Source organism: Cetorhinus maximus, chromosome 2 (assembly GCF_964194155.1).
Source record: "Cetorhinus maximus chromosome 2, sCetMax3.hap1.1, whole genome shotgun sequence".
Taxonomy (NCBI): domain Eukaryota; kingdom Metazoa; phylum Chordata; class Chondrichthyes; order Lamniformes; family Cetorhinidae; genus Cetorhinus; species Cetorhinus maximus.
In genome coordinates this window covers 18,958,135-18,978,674 of record NC_135880.1, presented here as the reverse complement: position 1 = coordinate 18,978,674, position 20,540 = coordinate 18,958,135, and the positions used below count along the sequence as shown (strand labels likewise).

General features: G+C 48.7%; 1 protein-coding gene across 1 annotated transcript in view; it reads left to right on the top strand.

Annotated features, from left to right (window-relative positions):
* LOC144692551 (15-hydroxyprostaglandin dehydrogenase [NAD(+)]-like) overlaps nt 1–20,540 on the top strand; it is a 77,851-nt gene that overhangs the window by 28,307 nt on the left and 29,004 nt on the right. Inside the window, exons 3-4 of the mRNA XM_078561551.1 lie at nt 13,698–13,804; nt 17,347–17,443. Of these exons, the coding sequence (XP_078417677.1) occupies nt 13,698–13,804; nt 17,347–17,443 (204 nt within the window). The remainder of the gene's footprint in view (nt 1–13,697; nt 13,805–17,346; nt 17,444–20,540) is intronic.

Sequence of the window (20,540 nt, the reverse complement as noted above, 5' to 3'; positions counted from 1 at the left end):
AGATCTAGATCATTAATATATATCAGGAAAGCAAGAGTCCCTAGAGAACTCCATTACAAACCTTTCTCCAGCCCAAAAACTATCCATCGACCATTACTCTCTGTTTCCTATTACTCAGCCAACGTGGCATCCATGTTGCTACTGTCCTTTTTATCCCATAAGCTATAACTTTGCTCACAAGTCTGTTGTGTGGCGCTGAATTGAATGCCTTTTGAAGGTCCATGTACACCACATCAACAGCATTACCCTCATCAACCCTCTCTGTTACCTCTTCAAAAAACTCCAGCAAGTTTGTTAAACACGATTTCCCCTTTAGGAACCCTATGTTCCTATCTCCAGAAACTGTGAAAACATGCTGGTGACCTATGCATTACCCTAACTCTGGCGGCAGACTGGAAAAATCATTCACCTTGTTTTTCAGTGTTCCCGCAGCCATTCTGCCAAAGTAAAGGTCAACAAATGAGTACGTCCCTGAAATTCACCCTCTTCCCTAACAATAACTTAACTCTTCTTCCAAACTTACCAAGTTCACCTTTATGAAGCCTATTAATTCCTCTAAGCTCCATCTTTGCCCAGGTTCTGTTCAACTTGTCTTTTTTGCATTACCATAAATGTCAGTATTCTCACTGGATTTTAGTTTTCAAAGTGCATTCCAGATGATTGTGATCAATTTTCACAGGGAATCAGAAATGGCTCTGATTTAGACATTTGTGGCTTCAAGTCCCACACCAGGAACTTGAGCACAAAATATAGGTGACACTTTTTATATATCAAATCATGGGTGGTGTACATTGCTGGCAAAGCCAGCATTTGTTGTTCATTCCTATTCGCCCTTAAGAAAGTGCAGGTGAGCCGCCTTCTTGAACCATGTGATGTAGGAACACCCACAGTGCTGTTAGGGAAGGAGTTCCAGGATCTTGACCCAGTGACAGTGAAGGAAAGGTAATATGTTTCCAAGTATGGCGTGTGTTTTAAGGGGGAACCTTTAGATGGTGGTGTTCCCATGCATCTGTTGCCTTTGTCCTTCCAAGTGGCAGCTTGCAAAGTCAAGTAGTTTCTTCTCTCTGCTGACCACACAGAGTCTCTGCTGTCTGCCTATGATATTCATTGATTTGTAGGGAAGTCTGTAACCTGATCTCAAATATGGCTTCCTCTGCCCCTTTCCCTATGGCAATGTGAAATGCATTAATCTTGCATTCAGGTTGAACTGCTAATTAGTTACCCTTGCCCCTAACTCCCTTTCATCTGAGAAATAAATGGATAGTTTACAGCATCACTTTTTATAAATCGAAACCTTTCTGGAAATTTTGGGAGACTCAGAGACTACTCATTGTAAAATCACAGACTGCTGCTGTTAACTCCAATCGTAAATTCCTTGCACTTTCTTCTCAGTAAAATGATCTAAGCCTTCCTTTGATCTCAAACAATGAAACCACCCAGGCTAACTGTCAGGCAGACTTCAGACTGCACCATCTACAAGGCACATGTCAGCAGTGTGATGGAATACTCTCCACTTGCCTGGATGAGTGCATCTCCAGCAACACTCAAGAAGCTTGACACCATCGAAGACAAAGCAGCCTGTTTGATTAGCACCCTATCCACAAACATTCACTCCCTCCACCACCAACGAACAGTAGCAGCAGTGTGTACCATCTACAAGATGCACTGCAGGAACTCACCAAACCTCCTTAGACAGCACCTTCCAAACCCACGACCACTACCATTTGGAAGGACAAGGGCAGCAGACACATGGGAACACCACCACCTGACATTTCCCCTCCAAGTCACTCACCATCCTGACTTGGAAACATATCACCATTCCTTCACTGTCGCTGTGTCAAAATCCTGGAACTTACTCCCTAACAGCACCTACACCACATAGGCTGCAGTGGCTCAAGAAGGCAGCTCACCACCACCTTCTCGAGGGCAATTAGGGATGGGCAATAAATGCTGGCCTAACCAGCGACACCCACATCCGGTGAAAGAATTAAAAAAGGGTCACATGACCTCATTCATTTCCAAATTTTAAAATTACATTCCCAAATGATAATAATGTTATAAGCCTCATAATTTTAACAAAATTTGCTTTATATTTAATTTAACTTTATTCATGTGCGCATGTTATGATGTAGCAGGTGATGTGTGCCAGGCACAGCAAATCCACAAGGGAAACGTGATCACGGGCAGAATTTTCTGCCTGTCGGGCGGGCAGGCCCGACCCAATCTCCGGTGGGCGGGGAGCTGGTCCCCACCAGAGAAGCGGGCTCCGCCGCCATTTTACGTGGGCGGGCCAATTAAGGCCCGCCCAGTGTGACACTCAGCGGGAAGCGCTATGCGATTCCTGTGCGGGGGGGGGATTCCCCAAAAGCGAGAGCGTGCTCCTTCGCGCATGCGCACGATCAAGCGCACATCTCCCTGAGGCTAAGTGCTGCCTCAGGGAGATCGCTGACAGTTTTAAAAACGTTAAAAATAGAAGAAAAAAAAATCCTTAACATGTCTCCCTCATGTGACAATGTCACATGAGGTGGGACATGTTCATAAATTACACTAAAACTTTATTAAACTTTTTAAAATCCCTGCATGAAACGTCATCCCGCCGATGGATGAGGTTTCATGTTTTATCTATTCCCCGCCGGGGCTCCTGGCCTGCCCGCCAACCTTAAGGTTGGACGGGCAGGTCCTTTAATTGTTCTAATGATCCTGTCAATGGCCTAAATTGGCCATTGACAGGTCGGCGGGTGCACAGCTGATTTTGCTGCGGGCCCGTCTTCCTGAAAATTTAAATGGGGCGGGGTGACATCAGGGGTTGCCCCCGATGTCACCCGCGTCATTTTACGCGTTGGCGAGCAGGCCCCGCCCCCTGCCAATGGCAAAATTCAGCCCCACGTGGTCACAACAATTTTGAAACTTGTATTTATTTCGACATGCATGCCCTGAACTCAGTAGTAATAAGTCCACCCAGACTTCAGAGATTTTTTTTAGAAAAACTAAATTAATCATTTATCAACATAAGAAAATATTTCAAACACATACATAGGTCTACAAATTACTACTATAATAACTCATAAAACCCCTTATTATTCTGGCTTTAAGTTATATCCCCGCAAAGGCAATGATACAAAAATAGATTTAAACAGACCCAGGCAAGTCAACACAATACCCTGGACAGTAGAATTCAAAGTGGCTTTTCCCAGCTTCAGTTTCTGTAGACAGCAACTTAATGTACAAATACTGGAGGCTTTTCACACTTCTGGTAGAACTTACAAGGTTTTCCCTGACACACAGCCCCATCTCCCTTTATACATGTAATGCTTTTCATGCAAATTCTATTGTTCCCCTATGTCTTTGGAACTTTACTTTTCTCATAATCTAAACCTGGAATGCGCTGCCTGGGAGGGTGGTGGAGGCGGGTTGCCTCACATCCTTTATAAAGTACCTGGATGAGCACTTGGCACGCCGTAACATTCAAGGCTATGGGCCATGTGCTGTTAAATGGGATTAGGTAGGTAGGCCAGGTGTTTCTCATGTGTCGGTGCAGACTTGATGGGCCGAAGAGCCTCTTCTGCACTGTGTGATTCTGTGATTCCGTGATTGCATGGTGCTAATATTATCAGTAATCTTTGGGAAAAATAAACATATTGCTTGGCCTAGCTTCTCTGGCTAGGTGTAACATCCTACCATCTCTTTGAAATTCAAGCTACCCTGATTTATCTACAAATGCAAATTCTCCTCGCCTCACATTCTAAAACTTTAGCCAATTTATGTATTTAGCATTTCAAACCTAGCTTCTTTTGATGAGTCAAACCCTCCAGACCAGCTGTCTCCAACTCAATTAAATCACACACACACATACACGCAGACACAGAAACAATCCAAACCCCACTATTAACCTACTTTTACAATAAATCACAATAATATTGTGAGAATTATTATACTTTCGTGACAGTGTGTCAGGCCCATTTATTGGAACTTGCTTATTCAGAGGGCATATTGTCCTGGCATGCCCCATGGTTGACAATCATTGATGGCCGCAGGGGCCAGAGAGACATCTCAGCACTTGTATAGCCAACGACGTTGTTGTGTGTTTGCATTCAGTCTTTATTGGATATTCATGGCTGTGACATGATGTGCCATATACACTGTAGGGCTTATGGTTGAACATGCAATCTCTGGTGGTACTCTCTTACATGCAGTGTCAAGGAGACTAGCTGGTTACTCACAACTGACACAAATGAACTGCAGAGATAAAAACAAAAAGCTAAAAGCTACTGCGATGCTGGAAATCCAAAACAAAAACAGAATTACCTGGAAAAACTCAGCAGGGCTGGTTCTTCTCCACCGATGCTGCCAGACCTGCTGAGTTTTTCCAGGTAATTCTGTTTTTGTTTTGGATTTCCAGCATCCGCAGTAGCTTTTAGCTTTTTGTTTTTAAGTTAAAATCAGGTTGTTTCTGGCAAGTCTCCAATGGCCCTCACATCTTGGAAAGGCGCCACCACATTCCTGGTCTCTTTTTCAAAACGCTTAACATCATCCTGGTCTGAATTGGAGTGCCTCGCCTCCATTTGTTTGTCTGGCAAATTTTTTTCTTCCTTATTCTTCCATGGGATGTGGGCCTCGCTGGCTAGGCCAACATTTGTCGCCCATCCCTAATTGCCCATGAACTGGGTGGTTTGCTAGGCCACTCAGGGGCCAGGATTTTACGTGTTAGTTTCGGGCGCGCGGCAGACCCGGAAGAACATTGAATCGTACTTGATGATGTCGGGCGCGCGTCCTGATGTCATCACGCGCTCGTGTGATATCGCAGTCCTCAGGCACGCGCGAGAGTCGGCAGTGCGCCCATCGACAACTAATCAGCCATTTAAGGCATTTAAAAGAGCAATTGACTGGAATTTTTCGTCGCCCGTGCGATTTTCTGGTCAGTACACGGGCAACACAGGCAGGTAGCCATCTTGTTTTTTCATTTCTCTCATCCACAGGGCAGGATAAAAGGGGGGAAGGAGCAATGGCTGTGGGAGTTGTTAGGAGTTCAGGTTGAGAGTTTGCTGTTGCTTTATTGTTGAGAAGGGAGAGGAGGTCAGGGGTTCGCAGGCAGCATTGCAGGGAGAGACCTGCGGGAGGAGAGGCGCAGGCTTGGGGGTTCAGTGCCAGCAGGGTCAGCAAGGGGGGGCAGGACCACAGAAGACGCCACTCACCTGCTGTCAGAGTGTACAGGCAGCGATCCAGCTACCTCAACATGTCCAAGATCCAGTACTGCAAGAGGCTCCTCCACTCTAGGGATACCGTGACATCTTAATGCCATATGATTGGGCTGGAGATCACCTCAACTGCATGGGGGGTGGGGGGAGGGGGGGCACCCTGTGCCAGTGGCTCTGAAGGCTACAGTAGCCTTCAATTTTTATGCACCTGGTCCTCTCCATGGTCAGTGGGGATCCGTGTGGAGTGTCCGATCAGCTGTCCATTGCTGCATCAAGCTGGTAACTGATGCTCTGTTCAGATGGGTCCTCGCATTCATTCATTATCGGACAGACCAAGCCAGCCAGGCTGAGCGAGCTAGAGGCTTTGCAGCAAGTGCTGGACCCCCCAGCATCCAGGGTGCCATAGACTGCATTTATGTGGCCATCTACGCGCCAATGGGTCAGTCTTTGTGAATAGGAAGGGTTACCACTCCATGAACATGCAGATAGCACGCGATCACAAGACACAGATTCTGCAAGTCTGTGCAAGGTACCCTGGCAGCTCCCATGATGCATACAGCCTGCGACACTCCCATGTGATAAGGCTGTTCATAGCTCCAGCCCGACTGGATGGTTGGCTGCTGGGTAACAAAGGGTATGTCTTGAAGAGGTGGCTCATGATGCCACTCCGGCACCCTGGGACAGGGGCAGAAAAGAGGTACAATCAGAGTCATGCCTCCACAAGGGTGGTGGTTGAAAGGACAGTCAAGCTACTGAAGATGAGGTTCTGCTGCCTGGACCAATTCTGGGATTCCCTCCAATTTCCTCCAGAGGACATGTTGCTTATCCTCGTGGTCTGCTGCACTCAGCACAATCTGGCACTGGCAAAGGGGGGAGCCCTTCAAGGATGAGGATAACGAGGCAGCTCCGCACGCCTCAGAGGAAGACTCGGCAGGTATATCTGATAAGGAGCCCAGGCAGGCACAGGGTGAGGACGTGGAGGCAGACATGATGAGCCTTTAGGGAGCCAGGGACACCAGGGAAGCCTTGGTTCAATGCTCCTTCAGCTAGACAGCCAGGGCTTGGCCTCCAACTCAGCGCAAGGGCATCGCCTCCACCACCCACATTCCTGAGAAGGCAAGGCCATGACCCCAGTGTCGCCTCACAACCTCTGTAAACCTGCTGCCCCTGCTGTCTATAAGGCACCTGCACCTATGGAAAACATGAAGGACACTCAGGGCATTGAAACAAAATTTTGCTTTATATCTTTACCAGAGTTGCAAATAAGGAACAAATCATAATATGGCTGCCAAAGTCACACAAAAGCAATATATAGCACTGATGAAATGAACACATGTCCCCGGTGATAACCCCATCCTGTGCTCATGATGCCTTAAACTTAGGCTTGCAAGTGCTGCATCTTGGCGCCTCCCACCCCCCCTCACCCAGCACCCCTCTCTGGCAGTGGCATTGGAGGCAGATTGCTGATCCTGCTGTTGTCCCATCCCCTGATGACCTTGGTGGTTGCTCTCTGGCCCTCAGAAGATGCTATGGTCACCGGTACAGGGGCAGAGAAGCTGCCGCCCTTGTCTGGAGTGTCATGAGAGGAGTCTAGAGGGACGACAGGCAGCCTGTCTGGGCATCCCTGCTCACCATTGATGAATGGACATCTAGCAGAGAGACTAGGCACCTCATCCATCTCTCACACTGGCAGCGACCTTCTGAGGTCACAGCCGATGTGTGGGCTTGCAGGTCCGAGCATGACCACAGGAACCCCTGATTATGTTTCTGGAGCTGCCTCTCCATGAGAGTCGGCACTCTCTCAATGGAAGAGGCAGTGTGCTCGGAGCTCTGAGTCAACACAGTGCTAACACTCCACATGGACTCCTGCATAACAGATAGCAAGGCACGTAGACCCTCAGATCTCCACCAGATCTTCCCACGCATCCTGCTGGACATCCAGCATCTGCCGCCTGATGGACGAATCCAGAGGTTCGTCATCTGCCTCGGACTGTCCTCCGACTGCTGACGCCCTGGGCACTCTCTGCCTCCGCCAGCTCCTCATGCAAGTGAGATGTGCCCTCACCACAGTGCACTCCAAATGGAGTGCTATAGCCCACCAACGTGCTTGAATCTGCACTGGTGCTTGGCGCAGAGTGGACATGACATGGGTGCACCGTTTGGTGGTCCCTCCTTGGGTGTCAAGGGGGGATCCTCAGGGTCTGCTGCATGTCATGAGGATGGCGCTTCTGAGGGAGAGACAGAATATGTCAGTTAAGAACATCATCACTAAGTGTCTGTGCAAACACGGTGGTTGCTTACCAAAACGGACACGTGCATCGCTGAGGCACTGTGAGTGACCAAGCGATGGGTATTCTGGAATTGACCTTCTCACTGGAGGTGACACAGCCCTGCCCCTCTTGCACACTCCCCCAGCCTCTCATCTGCTCACCGCACTCTTACCGTCCGCCAAGACCCCTGGCTCTCCGAGACATGTGGACCTTGCTCCTCGCTCGCATTCCACGTCCAGAGCACCCACCTCAACCCTGGACAGGATCAGGATGTTGAGCACCCCACCACCCATTCGTGTTCACTCCAGCTCATTATGGCTTCTCTTCTGAACGTAAACAAGTGCATTCATTAGCCCATCCTCTACCTGCAACACCATTCCAGCCTTGCGACCCAAGCCCCCACTACCGGAGGGTCAGTTTGAGGTGCGCCTCAGATTGGCACTCCTCACCCTTCTATACACACAAGGCAAGCATCAACATCTCCCACCCTTGGCAGGCACAGGGATATGTGGTACTATGCATCTCACGTCCAAGAGCGCCGTGACTTACGGCTACCCTCCAAGACATCCATACTTACTTCCATGCCAAGTCGGTATTCTCCCTTGCAGAGAGCAGGAGATCATTGAACTGTTTCCGGCACTGAATCTATGTGCAGCGCACATCATGCCCGGCCACCTGGACAGCCACCTCTGCCCTGTCCTTCTTCATCTGGTGTGGTGATCTCCTCCCACCATCCCGCGGCATGAATGTTTCACACCGGGCACTCACTGCCTCCACTAGAGTGCGCAGGCAGTCATTTGAGAATTGTGGGGCTGAGTGCCCACCAGCATTGGCATCCCGCCTGCCATGTGCCCACCAGTTGCTCAGGCCATCACTTGCGCCAAATTTTCCAGTCTCTCATTGACAGCTCCGTTAGGCTCCTCCCCAACTCCTGGCAGTCTTCAGGGAGCTGCCTGGGCTCGTTTCATACCCCCCTCCTGGTCACCATTCAACCTGGCGCCCGCCACACGCCCAACCCCGCCGGAAGCGCTGCACCAATGTCCAGGCGTGTTTCGCGCTGGCTAGCCCTTAATTAGCGTGAAATCACGTCGCTCCAACATTCACGGGCAGAAACAGACACCACTTCCGGGCCCTCCGATCACGCATGCCCAACGAGCGCGAAACTCAGGCCATGGAGCAGTTAGGAGTCAACCACATTGTGTGGGTCTGGAGTCACGTGTAGGCCAAGCTGAGTAAGGATGGCAGATTTCCTTCCCTAAAGGGGCACTAGTAAACCAGGTGACAATTGATGTCTTCATTACTGAGGGGAGCTTTCATTTCTAGATTTTTGAAAAATTATTTGAGTTTAAAACTGCCATGGTGTGTTTTGAACTCACATGCCCAGTACATTAGCCTGGGCCTCTGCATTACTAATCCAGTGAAATTACCATTATGCCACCACCTCCTTGTTACAGTGTTGTGCAATGCACAGCAGATCGTCACAATCTGTGGTACATTCGGTGGTGCATATTGTACTGCTCTGCTGGACCAGTCAAGGCAATGCAAGTGCATTTTCACTAAGCCAATGATTCACTAAGCCTTATGATTGCACTGGCCGTACCATGAGCTGCATTGTACCACACCTCCGCGGGGCTGTGTTGGGGTTGGGGGGGGCGCACTGGTGTGAGGAGCCACATCCTGAGGAAATAGCTCTTGACACCCAGGATCCACCTGTCAGCTTGGGCAGGGGCCTCATAGAGCTCTGTGAACTGGCAGTGGCATAATATATAGGGGCCAAAGGAGCTTCCTGGAGAGTGAGGGCATACTTACAGAATCCTGTGTGTACAGTCACCGACCAGCTGTACTTTGAGGGAGTAAAAGCCCTTGTGATTGATCTGGTCTGCTGGCTGTTCCTGGGGAGCTCTAATGGCCACACGGGTGCAGCCAATCAGCCCCTGCAGTTCGTGGAAACAGAGTGATGGCCCCGAAGCCCATTGCCATTGAGGTCAGGCTGTCTGCCTCAGCCGAAAACCTGATGAAATCATTGGCCCTTCAGAGCAGGGCACTGCCCACCTCCTTTATACATTTTTGTGAGGCAGCCTTGGAGATGCCACATACATCAATTGTGGACCCCTGAAAAGAGCCGGTGGCATAAAATTTCAGCACTGCAGTCACTTTGAGGGCGACTGGCATAAGGTTCTCTCTAAACCCATGTCCTGTTGAAAGATCGGTGACCTTTTCATTGGAGATCCTCAACCTTTCCTGGCAACACTTCAGAGTGTTGAAGGTAATTGGTGCTCATTTGGAACACTTGCTGATGCTCCAATTCTCATCGGCGATGAAGCCTACCCAGGTTGCCTCTTCCTGACCAACCTCCCCCCCCCGGTGCTGCCTGCTTATGGCTTTATGGCCTCTGTTGTTGATTGGTCACAGCCCTCTGTCTCTGGCGAATCCTCTCCTCCTCCCCCTGTGGTTACAGAAAGACTGGGTGCATGAGACCCATTGCAACTGTACAAAATGAGCAGTGGGAAGAGGGCAGGCAAAGATATGAGCATCTCTGTGTACATGGCCGCCATCCATAGAGTAAGCCATCATCCATAGAGTAGCTAGCCAATGGGAATAACTGAGCCTCTCTTGTGCCACACCCAAGAGTCCTCTCTCCCTGCAGTGACCTCCTCCCACTTAAACTTGGACTTCTGCCAGTTGAACCTGTAATTGCAGCCATGTCATCGGACACGTCCAAGATAATCCATTGGCTGTCAGTCATCACCCTCCAGCCTCCCTCTGGCACACTCGAGCTTCTGCACATCGCCCTTGGCTCTCCCAGCCTCACCTTGCGCCTTCCTTCAATCACCCTTGAACCTTTCACCATCACCCTTGACACAGTGACAATGACCCTTGACCTTCCATCTCTCCCCCTTGACCCTAACCCTTCACCCTTGTCCTGCCTCCTATGATCCTGGAGCCTCCCTCCCTCCATCATCTGTGGCCCTTGACTTATTAATCAAAAGAACCTGGAACGTAAGCTAGTCTCAGTAATAGTGACCATGAAACCATCGTTGATTGTTGTAAAACCCTGTCTTGTTCACTAATGCCCACGAAAATCTGCCATCCTTACCTGGTCTGGCCTACATGTGACTCCAGACCCACAGCAATGTGGTTGACTCTTATCTGTACAACCTTACCTTAGTATTGTACACCTATAAAGTGTAAAATCCCTGTCGTAAATATTTACAAGGTACTAATGAAGCTATGCAAGGAAGATAAACAGTTTTAAAACTCAAATAGAAGTGTCATAGAAATGTATGACCTTTATGAATGCTCCCTCATTTGAATATTTCATTTCACTTTGAGTATGAAATTTGGAGACAATTCCTAAACGTTCAGAGTCGGACAAAGTTTGAATTAACAATCAGGCCCATGCAGACCCTTCAGTGTATATCGCAGCAAAAACAAGATGCGTTATTTTGTAGAGGTTTAATGTCCGTCAACTCTGAGGTTTAAGACCTGGATTTTTCTCTGATTTAGTCCCAAATTGGACGGATAGCAGTGGAAGCTTTGGGGAAAATCAAGCATTGGGGTCCATAGTTGCTTCCCCACCCCATTCTTATTAATCTTCCCACACCCCCACCTTGACCACCACTGCCCACCTCTTCCCTGCCTATCACACAGAAATGCTGGAAGAGAGGCCAGATTCCATTTCCCTTCATCTGCCAATAGTCCCCAGGGTAGCGGCAAGAAGGTCTCAAAGGCTTCTCAAGAGAAAGAAGGACAGGAAGAAAGGCTCAATGCCTCCATTTTGGACAAAAGCTTCACTCACTGAAGGCCTCATGAACAGCCTAGGTTTTCAGTACAAGATCTGCTGCAAGCATTCAGGGTCCGGAGGTATGAGTTCAGGTTGCACTACAGGTGCTTGAGCCCATAATCTAGGCCGACACTTCAGTGCACTACTGAGGGAGCTCTACACTTTCAAATGAGGCATTAAACTGAGGCCCTGACTGCTCTCTCAGGTGGTGGTAAAAGATCCCACAACAATATTCGAGTAAGAGCTGGAGAGTTTTTCATAGTGCCCTGGACAATATTTATCCCTCAACCAACTTCAATAAAACAAGTTCCGCCTCTCTCTGTGCAGCCTCCTCATTGTCCGAGGGTGGATAATCATGACTTGTGTCATGGTATTACTGTGGCACAAGGTGAGGAGACAGGCCCCAAGGTCTACATCCCAATATCGGGATGAACCCATGCTGTTGGCATTATTAGAAATTTTATGGCGCAGAAGGAGGCCACTTGGCCCATCATGTCTGCACTGGCTGAAAAATGAGCCTCCCAGCCTAATCCCACTTTCCAGCATTTGGCCTGCAGCCCTGCAGGTAACAGCACTTCAGATGCGTATCCAGACAAATTTTAAATGAATTAGTGGTTTCTGCCTCTACTATCTTTTCAAGTACTGAGTTCCAGACCCGCACAACCCTCTGGGTGAAAAGGATTTTCCTCATCCCCCCCTTTAATCTTTCTACCAATCACTTTAAACCTATGCCCCCTAGTTACTGACCTCACTGCTAAAATAAATAGGCCCTTCCCTCATCCAGGCTCCTCACAATTTTGTACATCTCAATCAAATCAAATCTAGTCACCCCGTACCCGCCCCACCCTCCCCCGAAAACAAATTATTCAGTCATTATTAAATTGCTGTTTGTAGGAGTTTGCTGTGTGCAAATTTTCTGTCCCATTTCCTATATTACAGCAATGATACAACCAAAAGAACTTCATTGGTTGAAATGCGCTTTGAGGTGTCATAAAGGGTGCTGTCTAAGTGCAATCCTTTCTTTCTCTTCTGTCTTATTAATTGGCCTCAAGCTTCTTCTGGTGCTGGAGACTTGGTCTTACAGCAACAACACTTGGATTCACCTTGGGATCACTCGCCGGCTATCCTTCACTGGCCAGGAGCTGGGCAGGAATGTATAAAGATGCCCCAAACCAGGGACATTGGCAGGGATCATGGCTGGGCTGAGGTGGTGGGCAAAGGAACGTCCAATCACTATTATTGGTTTTAAACTAAATGTCGTTCCTTTTCGTTCAATTTTGGTTTACAAAAGGAAGGACCCTGAAACAAGCTCAGAACAAAAACTTTTCACGTGCATAGAGTGGGTGCAGTGCCTGTTGACCGAGATAGAAAAATCTGGATGACGGAATAGCAAAAGACAGCCTGGCAAGGAGGTTTCATGATTAGCCTCTCTTGAGGTCCTAAAGGCAGCTTTAAATTTAGTGGAGGTGAATGCTAAGACCTCTCATTAAGTGGAAACAGGCCAGGAATACCCCAAAAATGGCTGCTTCATTGCCACCAGCACAGTTCCCTGTGGCCTAACACTAGGCCGGTTGGAGCAGCACTTTGAGTCAGGCACTAGGTCCATGTAAAATACAAATCGAGGCCCTATGATGTACGTAGGATCCTGAACACCAATTTTGCACTGAACTGGGTGGAGTGGCTTCCCTCAGCTGGCAGTTGGGTTGAAGAGAAACTCCAAAAGGGTGAGTTCCTGTTTAGTATTATTGGCCTGGAGGGGCAGGGTCTGCCCCGGGATCCACAAAACTAGCCTGGTCCACTAACGTTTTGGTTCTTCCCACCAGGATCTCCCATGTTCCCACCCCAAATGGACGTACACTCTTCAGACCTGGAGGCCAACTGGATCACTGGTCATCGCGGTGACCTGGAGCCGATGGGTTGCCCCACAAGATGATGTCTGATCTCACCTTCCTGATGCTATGGCACCCAAATGGAACAGATCTCCTGCCTGGAGTACCAGTCGGAGATTTCCTGCCCTTGCTGTGCCATCCTATTGGTTAGGTGAGAAGGCAATGGAGCCTATTTGGGACGCCTTAACAGTATTGCAAGCTAGAAAGAAAAGAGCCTGAAACAGAAAGCGCCAGAATCTCTCAGCAGCTCATTCAGCACCTGTGGTGAGCAGACAAAATTTCAGACTTCAAACACATTCTTTATAAACTGCAGGAGAGGCCTCAGCTGATGTTAGCCTGTCATTCTCCCCAGCACATAAGACAGCGCAGTTGGGTATTTCAATCAAAGCTGTGCTAAAAACACGCACTAAGCAAGTGAAAGCTGTATGAATTCCTGACATCCTAAAACCTTCCACCAATCCAAAGATTTTAAATGCCCATCCATTGTAGAATGCTAGAGGGAAATTGCAGTTTCTAAATCTGATCAACCAAATCAAAATTCGTTCAACGTTTCTTCCAGATGTTTTTTGTGAAACGTTGCAGACGTTTGGAAGACTGGACGTACTGTGCAACAATGCTGGGATAAACAACGAAAATTCCTGGGAAAAGACCATTTCTGTCAACCTGGTAAGTATCGGACAATGAAAAGTTATTTCCTTGCCAAATCTATCCTAATTCGGAGGCAATGCTTTTCTCTTAAATATATAAAGCCCTGCCTTTGAAATCATTCCTTCTTTTGTTGCCCCATTATATCTTCACCCTTGCTAGATTCCTGTCTCACGCTGATTTTCCTCAGCTAAGGTGGCCATGACAAATACTTTTCCATCTTCTTCCATATACCTCCCTCTGTCTTTGTTTCTCTTCAACTCCATTTAGAGTAAAGCATTCAGTTCTAGTACCGCACCTCAAGAATCACAGAATCACACAGTGCAGAAGAGGCCCTTTGGCCCATCGAGTCTGCACCGACACGTGAGAAACACCTGACCTACCTACTTAACCCCATTTACCAGCACTTGGCCCATAGCCTTGAATGTTATGACGTGCCAAGTGCTCATCCAGGTACTTTTTAAAGGATGTGAGGCAGCCCGCCTCCACCACCCTCCGAGGCAGTGCATTCCAGACTGTCACCACCCTCTGGGTAACAAGGTTTTTCCTTACATCCCCCCTAAACCTCCTGCCCCTCACCTTGAACTTATGTCCCCTTGTGACTGACCCTTCAACTAAGGGGAACAGCTGCTCCCTATCCACCCTGTCCATGCCCCTCATTATCTTGTACACCGCGATCAGGTCACCCCTCAGTCTTCTCTGCTCCAACGAAAACAACCCAATCTATCCAACCTCTCTTCATAACTTAAATGTTTCATCCCAGGCAACATCCTGGTGAATCTCCTCTACACCCCCTCCAGTGCAATCACATCCTTCCTATAATGTGGTGACCAGAACTGCACACAGTACTAGCTGTGGCCTCACCAAGGTTCTATACAACTCCAACATGACCTCCCTACTTTTGTAATCTATGCCTCGATTGATAAAGAAGGATGTATTGCACTTGGATGGGGTAGAGCATAGATTCACCAGGATGACAGCTGATATAAAAGGGTTCAATTAGGAGCACAGATTACATTGAGTAGGTTGGCATTGACGGCACCATAGGAAATTAAATGGTGAACTAATTGATATGTTTAATATGATTAAAGGAGATGATGGAGTGGATAAAGAGAAACTATTTCCTCCCTTGGGGGAATCCAGAACAAAATGGACATAATTGTAAATTTAGAGTGAGGCTATTGAGGGGTAATGTCAGGAAGCACTTCATTACATAAAGGGTAGTAGAAACTTTTTGAGTTTGGTGATCAATCGAAAAGGTCAAAACAGATTAACAGATTTCTTGTTTTTTATTATTCCTTCATGGGATGTAGGCATCGCTGGCAATTGCCAGCCTTTGTTGCCCATCCCTAATCCCCCTTGAGCTGAATGACTTGCTCAGCCATTTCAGAGGGCAGTTAAGAGTCAACCACATTGCTGTGGGTCTGGAGTCACATGTCAGCCAGACTGGGTAAGGACAGCAAATTTCCTTCCCTAATGGATATTAGTGAACCAGATGGGTATTTCATGGGATGTGGGTGTCGCTGGCAAGGCCAGCATATATTGTCCATCCCTCATTGCCCTTGAGAAGGTGGCAGTGAGCTACCTTCTTGAGCCGCTGCAGTCCATTTGGTGTAGGTACACCCACAGTGCTGTTATTAGGGAGGGAGTTCCAGGATTTTGACCCAGTGACAGTGAAGGAATGGCAATATATTTCCACAAGAAGACGATGAGTGGCTTGGAGGGGGATTAGGTAGTGGTGTTCCCATCTTTCTGAAGCTCTTGTCCTTCTAGATGGTAGCAGTTGTTGGTTTGGAAAGCACTTTCGAAGGAGCCTTGGTGAATTCCTGCAGTGCATCTTGTATTTGGTACACACTGCTGCTGCTTGTTAGGCAAGGGAATCAAAGCAGGTACGTGGAATTTCAATGCAGATCAGCCATGATCTAACTGAGTGATGGTACAGACTCAAGGAGCTGAATGGCCTCCTCCTGTTCCTATGTTCATTACTGTGTGTAGGATGTTACTGGCACTGAAGGTCTGCAGCATTTTGCTTGCATAATAATAGATTATCGCACACTCAAGAAATTGGCCAGGGAAAGTGTTTTGAAATGTTTTGATAACGAAATAAGTGCACCAAACATTTTTATTTTCTAGCTGCTAGTCCCAGTCTTATTCATTGCCCGAATAATAGAAAACTTTCTCTGACTTGTGTTCAAAGTTTTATTGTTCAGCTGAGTAAACAATTGCAGAGAAGGACAATTTATGGACCTTTTGTGGTTGAGGGTGTGTTAATAGATCAGTAGGGTGTAGTCAATATTGGTTTTATTATGTTATGCATTATGTGACGCAGTGGGTAGCATCCCTGCCTCTGAGCCAGAAGCTCTGGGTTCAAGCCCCACCCTAGGACTTGATGGCCAAGGAAGGTGCATTCATAACACAAACAAGGTTGAATGTCAACATGCAAATTCTTCCAACATATGGCAAATGACACAAGCAGGAGAGATTCATGATGGGAAGAATGTTGGAGCCTCTACTGTGACTATCCATAGCTTCAGACAACAACATGCATATAAAAGTGCACGTTGCTACAGCAACTCAGACTGCCTAAGTGATCTCTAACAGTGCATAAAGTATGTGATGAATACCCTGTTTGCCAAAACAAGATGTTTAAACACAACCATCAAAGTTTTTAATGCATTTCCAAATTCCCTCTAACAGCTACAACAAGTTCCTTACAGAATTTTTGCATTTACGTAACGCCATTAATGCTAAAATAAAAGTCTCTCTGTTGCTTCAGAGAACATTGAGGGATTGGGTCACTGGAAGACACAATCCAAAGGGTAAATTCTGAGTAGACTTTGGAAGGGAAGGGGATAGGTAACAAGAAGGAAGAATTTAGGATAAGCACTTAAGAGTGAAGGGCCCAGGCAACCTTTAATGATAACAAGTTGCAACCTCACAGGAGTGTTTTCAAACAGACTTTGACACTGAGCCACATAAAGGGACATTAGGCAAAATGCTCACTCAAAAAGATAAGTTTTAAGGCGCATCTTAAAGGATGAAGGAAAGGTAGAGAGATGGAGAGATTTGGAAAGGGAATTCCAGAACTCAGGGCCTTGACAATTGAAAGCACGGCCACCAATGATGGAGTGCTTAAAATCAGGAATGCACAAGCCTTCAGAATTGGAAGAGTGCAGAAGCCTCCCCAGAAGGAAAAAAATCTTTTGGAACCATGCTCTTATTGCCCAGTTTTTACTGGTGTTCCGTCTTAAGGTATACAAGACCAGTTCGGACCTGCATTCTTCTTTCCCAGTTTTTACTGGGTTTTTTTTAACCTCCTGAATCAGGGGGTTGTAGGGCTGGAGGAGGTTACAGAGGCAGGGAAGGGCAAGACCTTCAAAGGATTTGAAGACTCGGATAAGAGTTTTAAAATTGAGGCATCGCTGGACCAGGAGCCAATGTGGTTTATCAAGCACCCGGGTGAGAGGTGAATGGGGCTTACTGCTGAACATACGGCTGTGTCTAATTCACGCAATGAATTTTATGTCAGACATGTTTTTGTGTGTGTGTGTGTTCTTATGCAGGTGGCATTGATACAAGCAAGTTATCTGGCTTTGGACCATATGAGGTGTGATCGTGGTGGACAAGGTGGGAGCATTGTGAACATCTCTTCCATGTCAGGTAAGAATACAAAAATGTCACATGCCACAGAGTGTTTTTTTTAATATAGTTAACATTTTCTAACATGAGAAGTTAAAACAATATCCGTTGCACAGGGAAACTGGAAAAGCTGAGATTGTGCTCCTTAAAGGAGAGCAGGTTAAGGAGAGATTTGCTGGAGCTGTTCAGGATCGTGAAGGGTTTTGACGGACTTAATAAATAATTAGCTGTTTCCGCTGGCGGAGGGTCATTAACCAGAGGGCACAGATTCAACATAAATAGCTTACAAGCCAGAGGTGAGATAAGGAGAACTTCTTTTCGTGCAGCCAGTTGTTATAATCTGGTATGCACTGCCTGAAAGGGTGGTGGAGGCAGAATCAACAAAAGGGAACTCTATGGGGAGGATTTTCTCCCGTCGGGGGAGGGGTTGGGCAGGAACGGGCACGGGCGCGGGCGCGGGCGGGCGCGCAGCCAATCACCATCTGCAATCAGCTGGGCGCTGCCATTTTGCGTGGGCGGGCCAATTAAGGCTGAGCGCTCCCAGTGTGGGTTGGGGGGGTGGAGTAGGCTGAGTCGGGGCCTGCGCTCTTTCACGCGAGCGCGCAAAAGAGCGCAGAAATCTCCCTGAGCTGCCTCAGAGAGATTCGTTCGATTTTTTTAAATTTTAATGAAGGAAAAAAAGAATTTTTAAGACATGTCCCCTCATGTGACAGTGTCACTTGAGCTGGGACATGTCAATGAATTTTAATTTAAAAATTCATTAAATTCATAAACCCTTCATGAGACCTCATCCCGCCCGTGGATGAGGTTTCATGATAAATGCGAAGGCCGCCTGGGCTCTTCGCCTGCCCTCCTGCCAACCTTAAGGTTGGACGGGCAGCTCCGTTAATGATCTTAATTTGAGGTTAAATGGCCTTAATAGGCCTTTGACAGTCCGACGGGCGCGCAGCCGACTCTGCTGCGCGCCCGCCAAACTGAGGCCCTGAATGACGCGCGGTGACATTGGGACGCCCAACGGGGCCCGACCCCGCTCGCCAAACAGAAGGTTCTGGCCTATATATACTTGGAGGGGAGAAAAAGCGTTTTTTTTTTATTCGTTGAAAGGATGTGGGCATCAGTGGCTAGGCCAGCATTTATTGCACCCATTTGACATCAATTACGCTCAAAAGCAATCATTTAACTATTATTTAACGTTACAAATAACATAACTAACATCAATGTCACCGCTGCCCCAAACCACAGCGCTCAAACATTTGTGATTAGTGGCATTCAGACACTGAAAACAATTCTCGGCCAGGGTTTTACCTTCCCTCCCACCCGGTGGGATATTACAGTCCATTCGAACTGAATGAAGATTTAAATAGCTCGCTGCATCCGCTGGGGTGGAGACATGCCTCGGTGGGACCGCAGATTCCTGGCCAGAGCCTTTATTTTCCACATTTCTGCATTTCCATATCTTCAAACTGAGCTAACTTTAGAAAAAGCAAACCCTATTTTAACATCTGTTTTGATAATCTAGTTTTATGTATTTTTTTGTAACCTGTAACTTGTGCAGCACAACCTGCAGCATCTCCCGCCTCATCCATCTGTCCTCACGCCCCCCGCCCCCCTGCCCCACCCCCGCCCCCCCGCCCCAGAGATTGCAGCAGTACCACCACCCACCCACACCCCTGGGGTAATGTTCTTCCACCCCTGAACACCATATCACTCCCCAGGTTCCAGCAGTTCTCTTCCCCTTTCTCTCCCCCTTCCACTCCCTCCACTCCTCTTCCCATCTCCTTCCCCATCTCTCTCTCCTCCCCCACTTTCTCTCCCCTTTCCCCTTCTCCCTGCCCCTCTCCCACTCTCTCCCCCTCTGCTTCTCTCTCTCCTACCCCCTTTCCCCCCACTCTGTCCCTCACCCAACTCTCTCCCCTTCCCCTCCCCCCTCCTCCTCACCTCCCTCTCCCTCCCCTTCACCTCTGTCTCTCCCCCTCCTTCTACCCGCTCCCTCTCTACCCTATCACTCTCCCCGCCCCCCTCTCTCTCCTCTCCCCCTCCCTCCTCACCACCCTCCCTTTCTCCCCTCCCCGTCTCTCTCCACCTCCCCCTCTCCCGTGCCCTCTCCCTCCCCTCCATCTCTACTCCTCTCTTCCTCTCCACCTCCCTCCTTCTCTCCCCTCCCTCCACCCCTCTCTCTAGTCCCCCACTCCTTCACTCTACCCCTTCCCACAACCCCCCTCTCTCCCCCTCCCACTATCCCCCTCTCCCTCACCCCCTCTCCCCTCACTCTCTCTCTCCCCCTCCCCCTCTCACCCTCCTCTCCCCCTCTCACCCTCCCCCTCTCCCCTAACCAGCCCTCTGCCTCCCTCTTTCCATCTCCCCCCTTTCTCTCCCTTCCCCCGCCTCTCTCTCTCCTCCCCGCTCCCTACCCCCTTCTCCCCTCTGCCTCTCTCTCCCTCCCTTCACCCTCCTCTCTCCCTCTCCCTCTCCCTTTCCCCAACTACCCCTCCACCTCCCTTCTCCCTCCACCTCTCTCTCTCCTCCTCCCTCCCCTCTTGACCTCATCCTCTTTCCCTCCCCCACTCCCCCTCCATCTCTCTCTCTCTCACCCACCTCCTCCCCTTCCTCCTCCCCTCTCCTTCCTCTCACCCCCTCCTCTCCCCTCCCTCCCCTCTTTCACCTTCCTCTCTCTCCTCCACCCTCCCCACCACCGTCCCTCTTTTTCCCTCCCCTGCCCCCTCCCTCCCTTCCTCCCTGCCCCTTCCCCTTCTCTCCACCCATGTCCTTTGCTGCCCCTCTCCCCTCTTCCCCCCAGCTTCCCTCCCTTTCTCTTTCCCCGCCTCCCCACAACCAGAGCCCAGGTTGCAGGGCCGGCTGGAATCAGAAGTGAAGGCGATGCCTGCCCTGCTGCAGTTTTGCAGCCCATGTGGGAGCAACGATGGTGCCGTCAACAAGGTGGGAGTATTGGGGGGAGGGAGGGCGGCGGTGAAATCAGGGTGTGACAGCGGGGAGATTTGTGGAGAGGGTGGAACTCATGAGGACCTGGAGTTCAGTGGGACCTGGAGTTCGGTGGGACCCAGAGTCCAGTGGGGCCCGGAGTTTGGCAGATGGAGTTGTGGAAATTGAAACACGACAA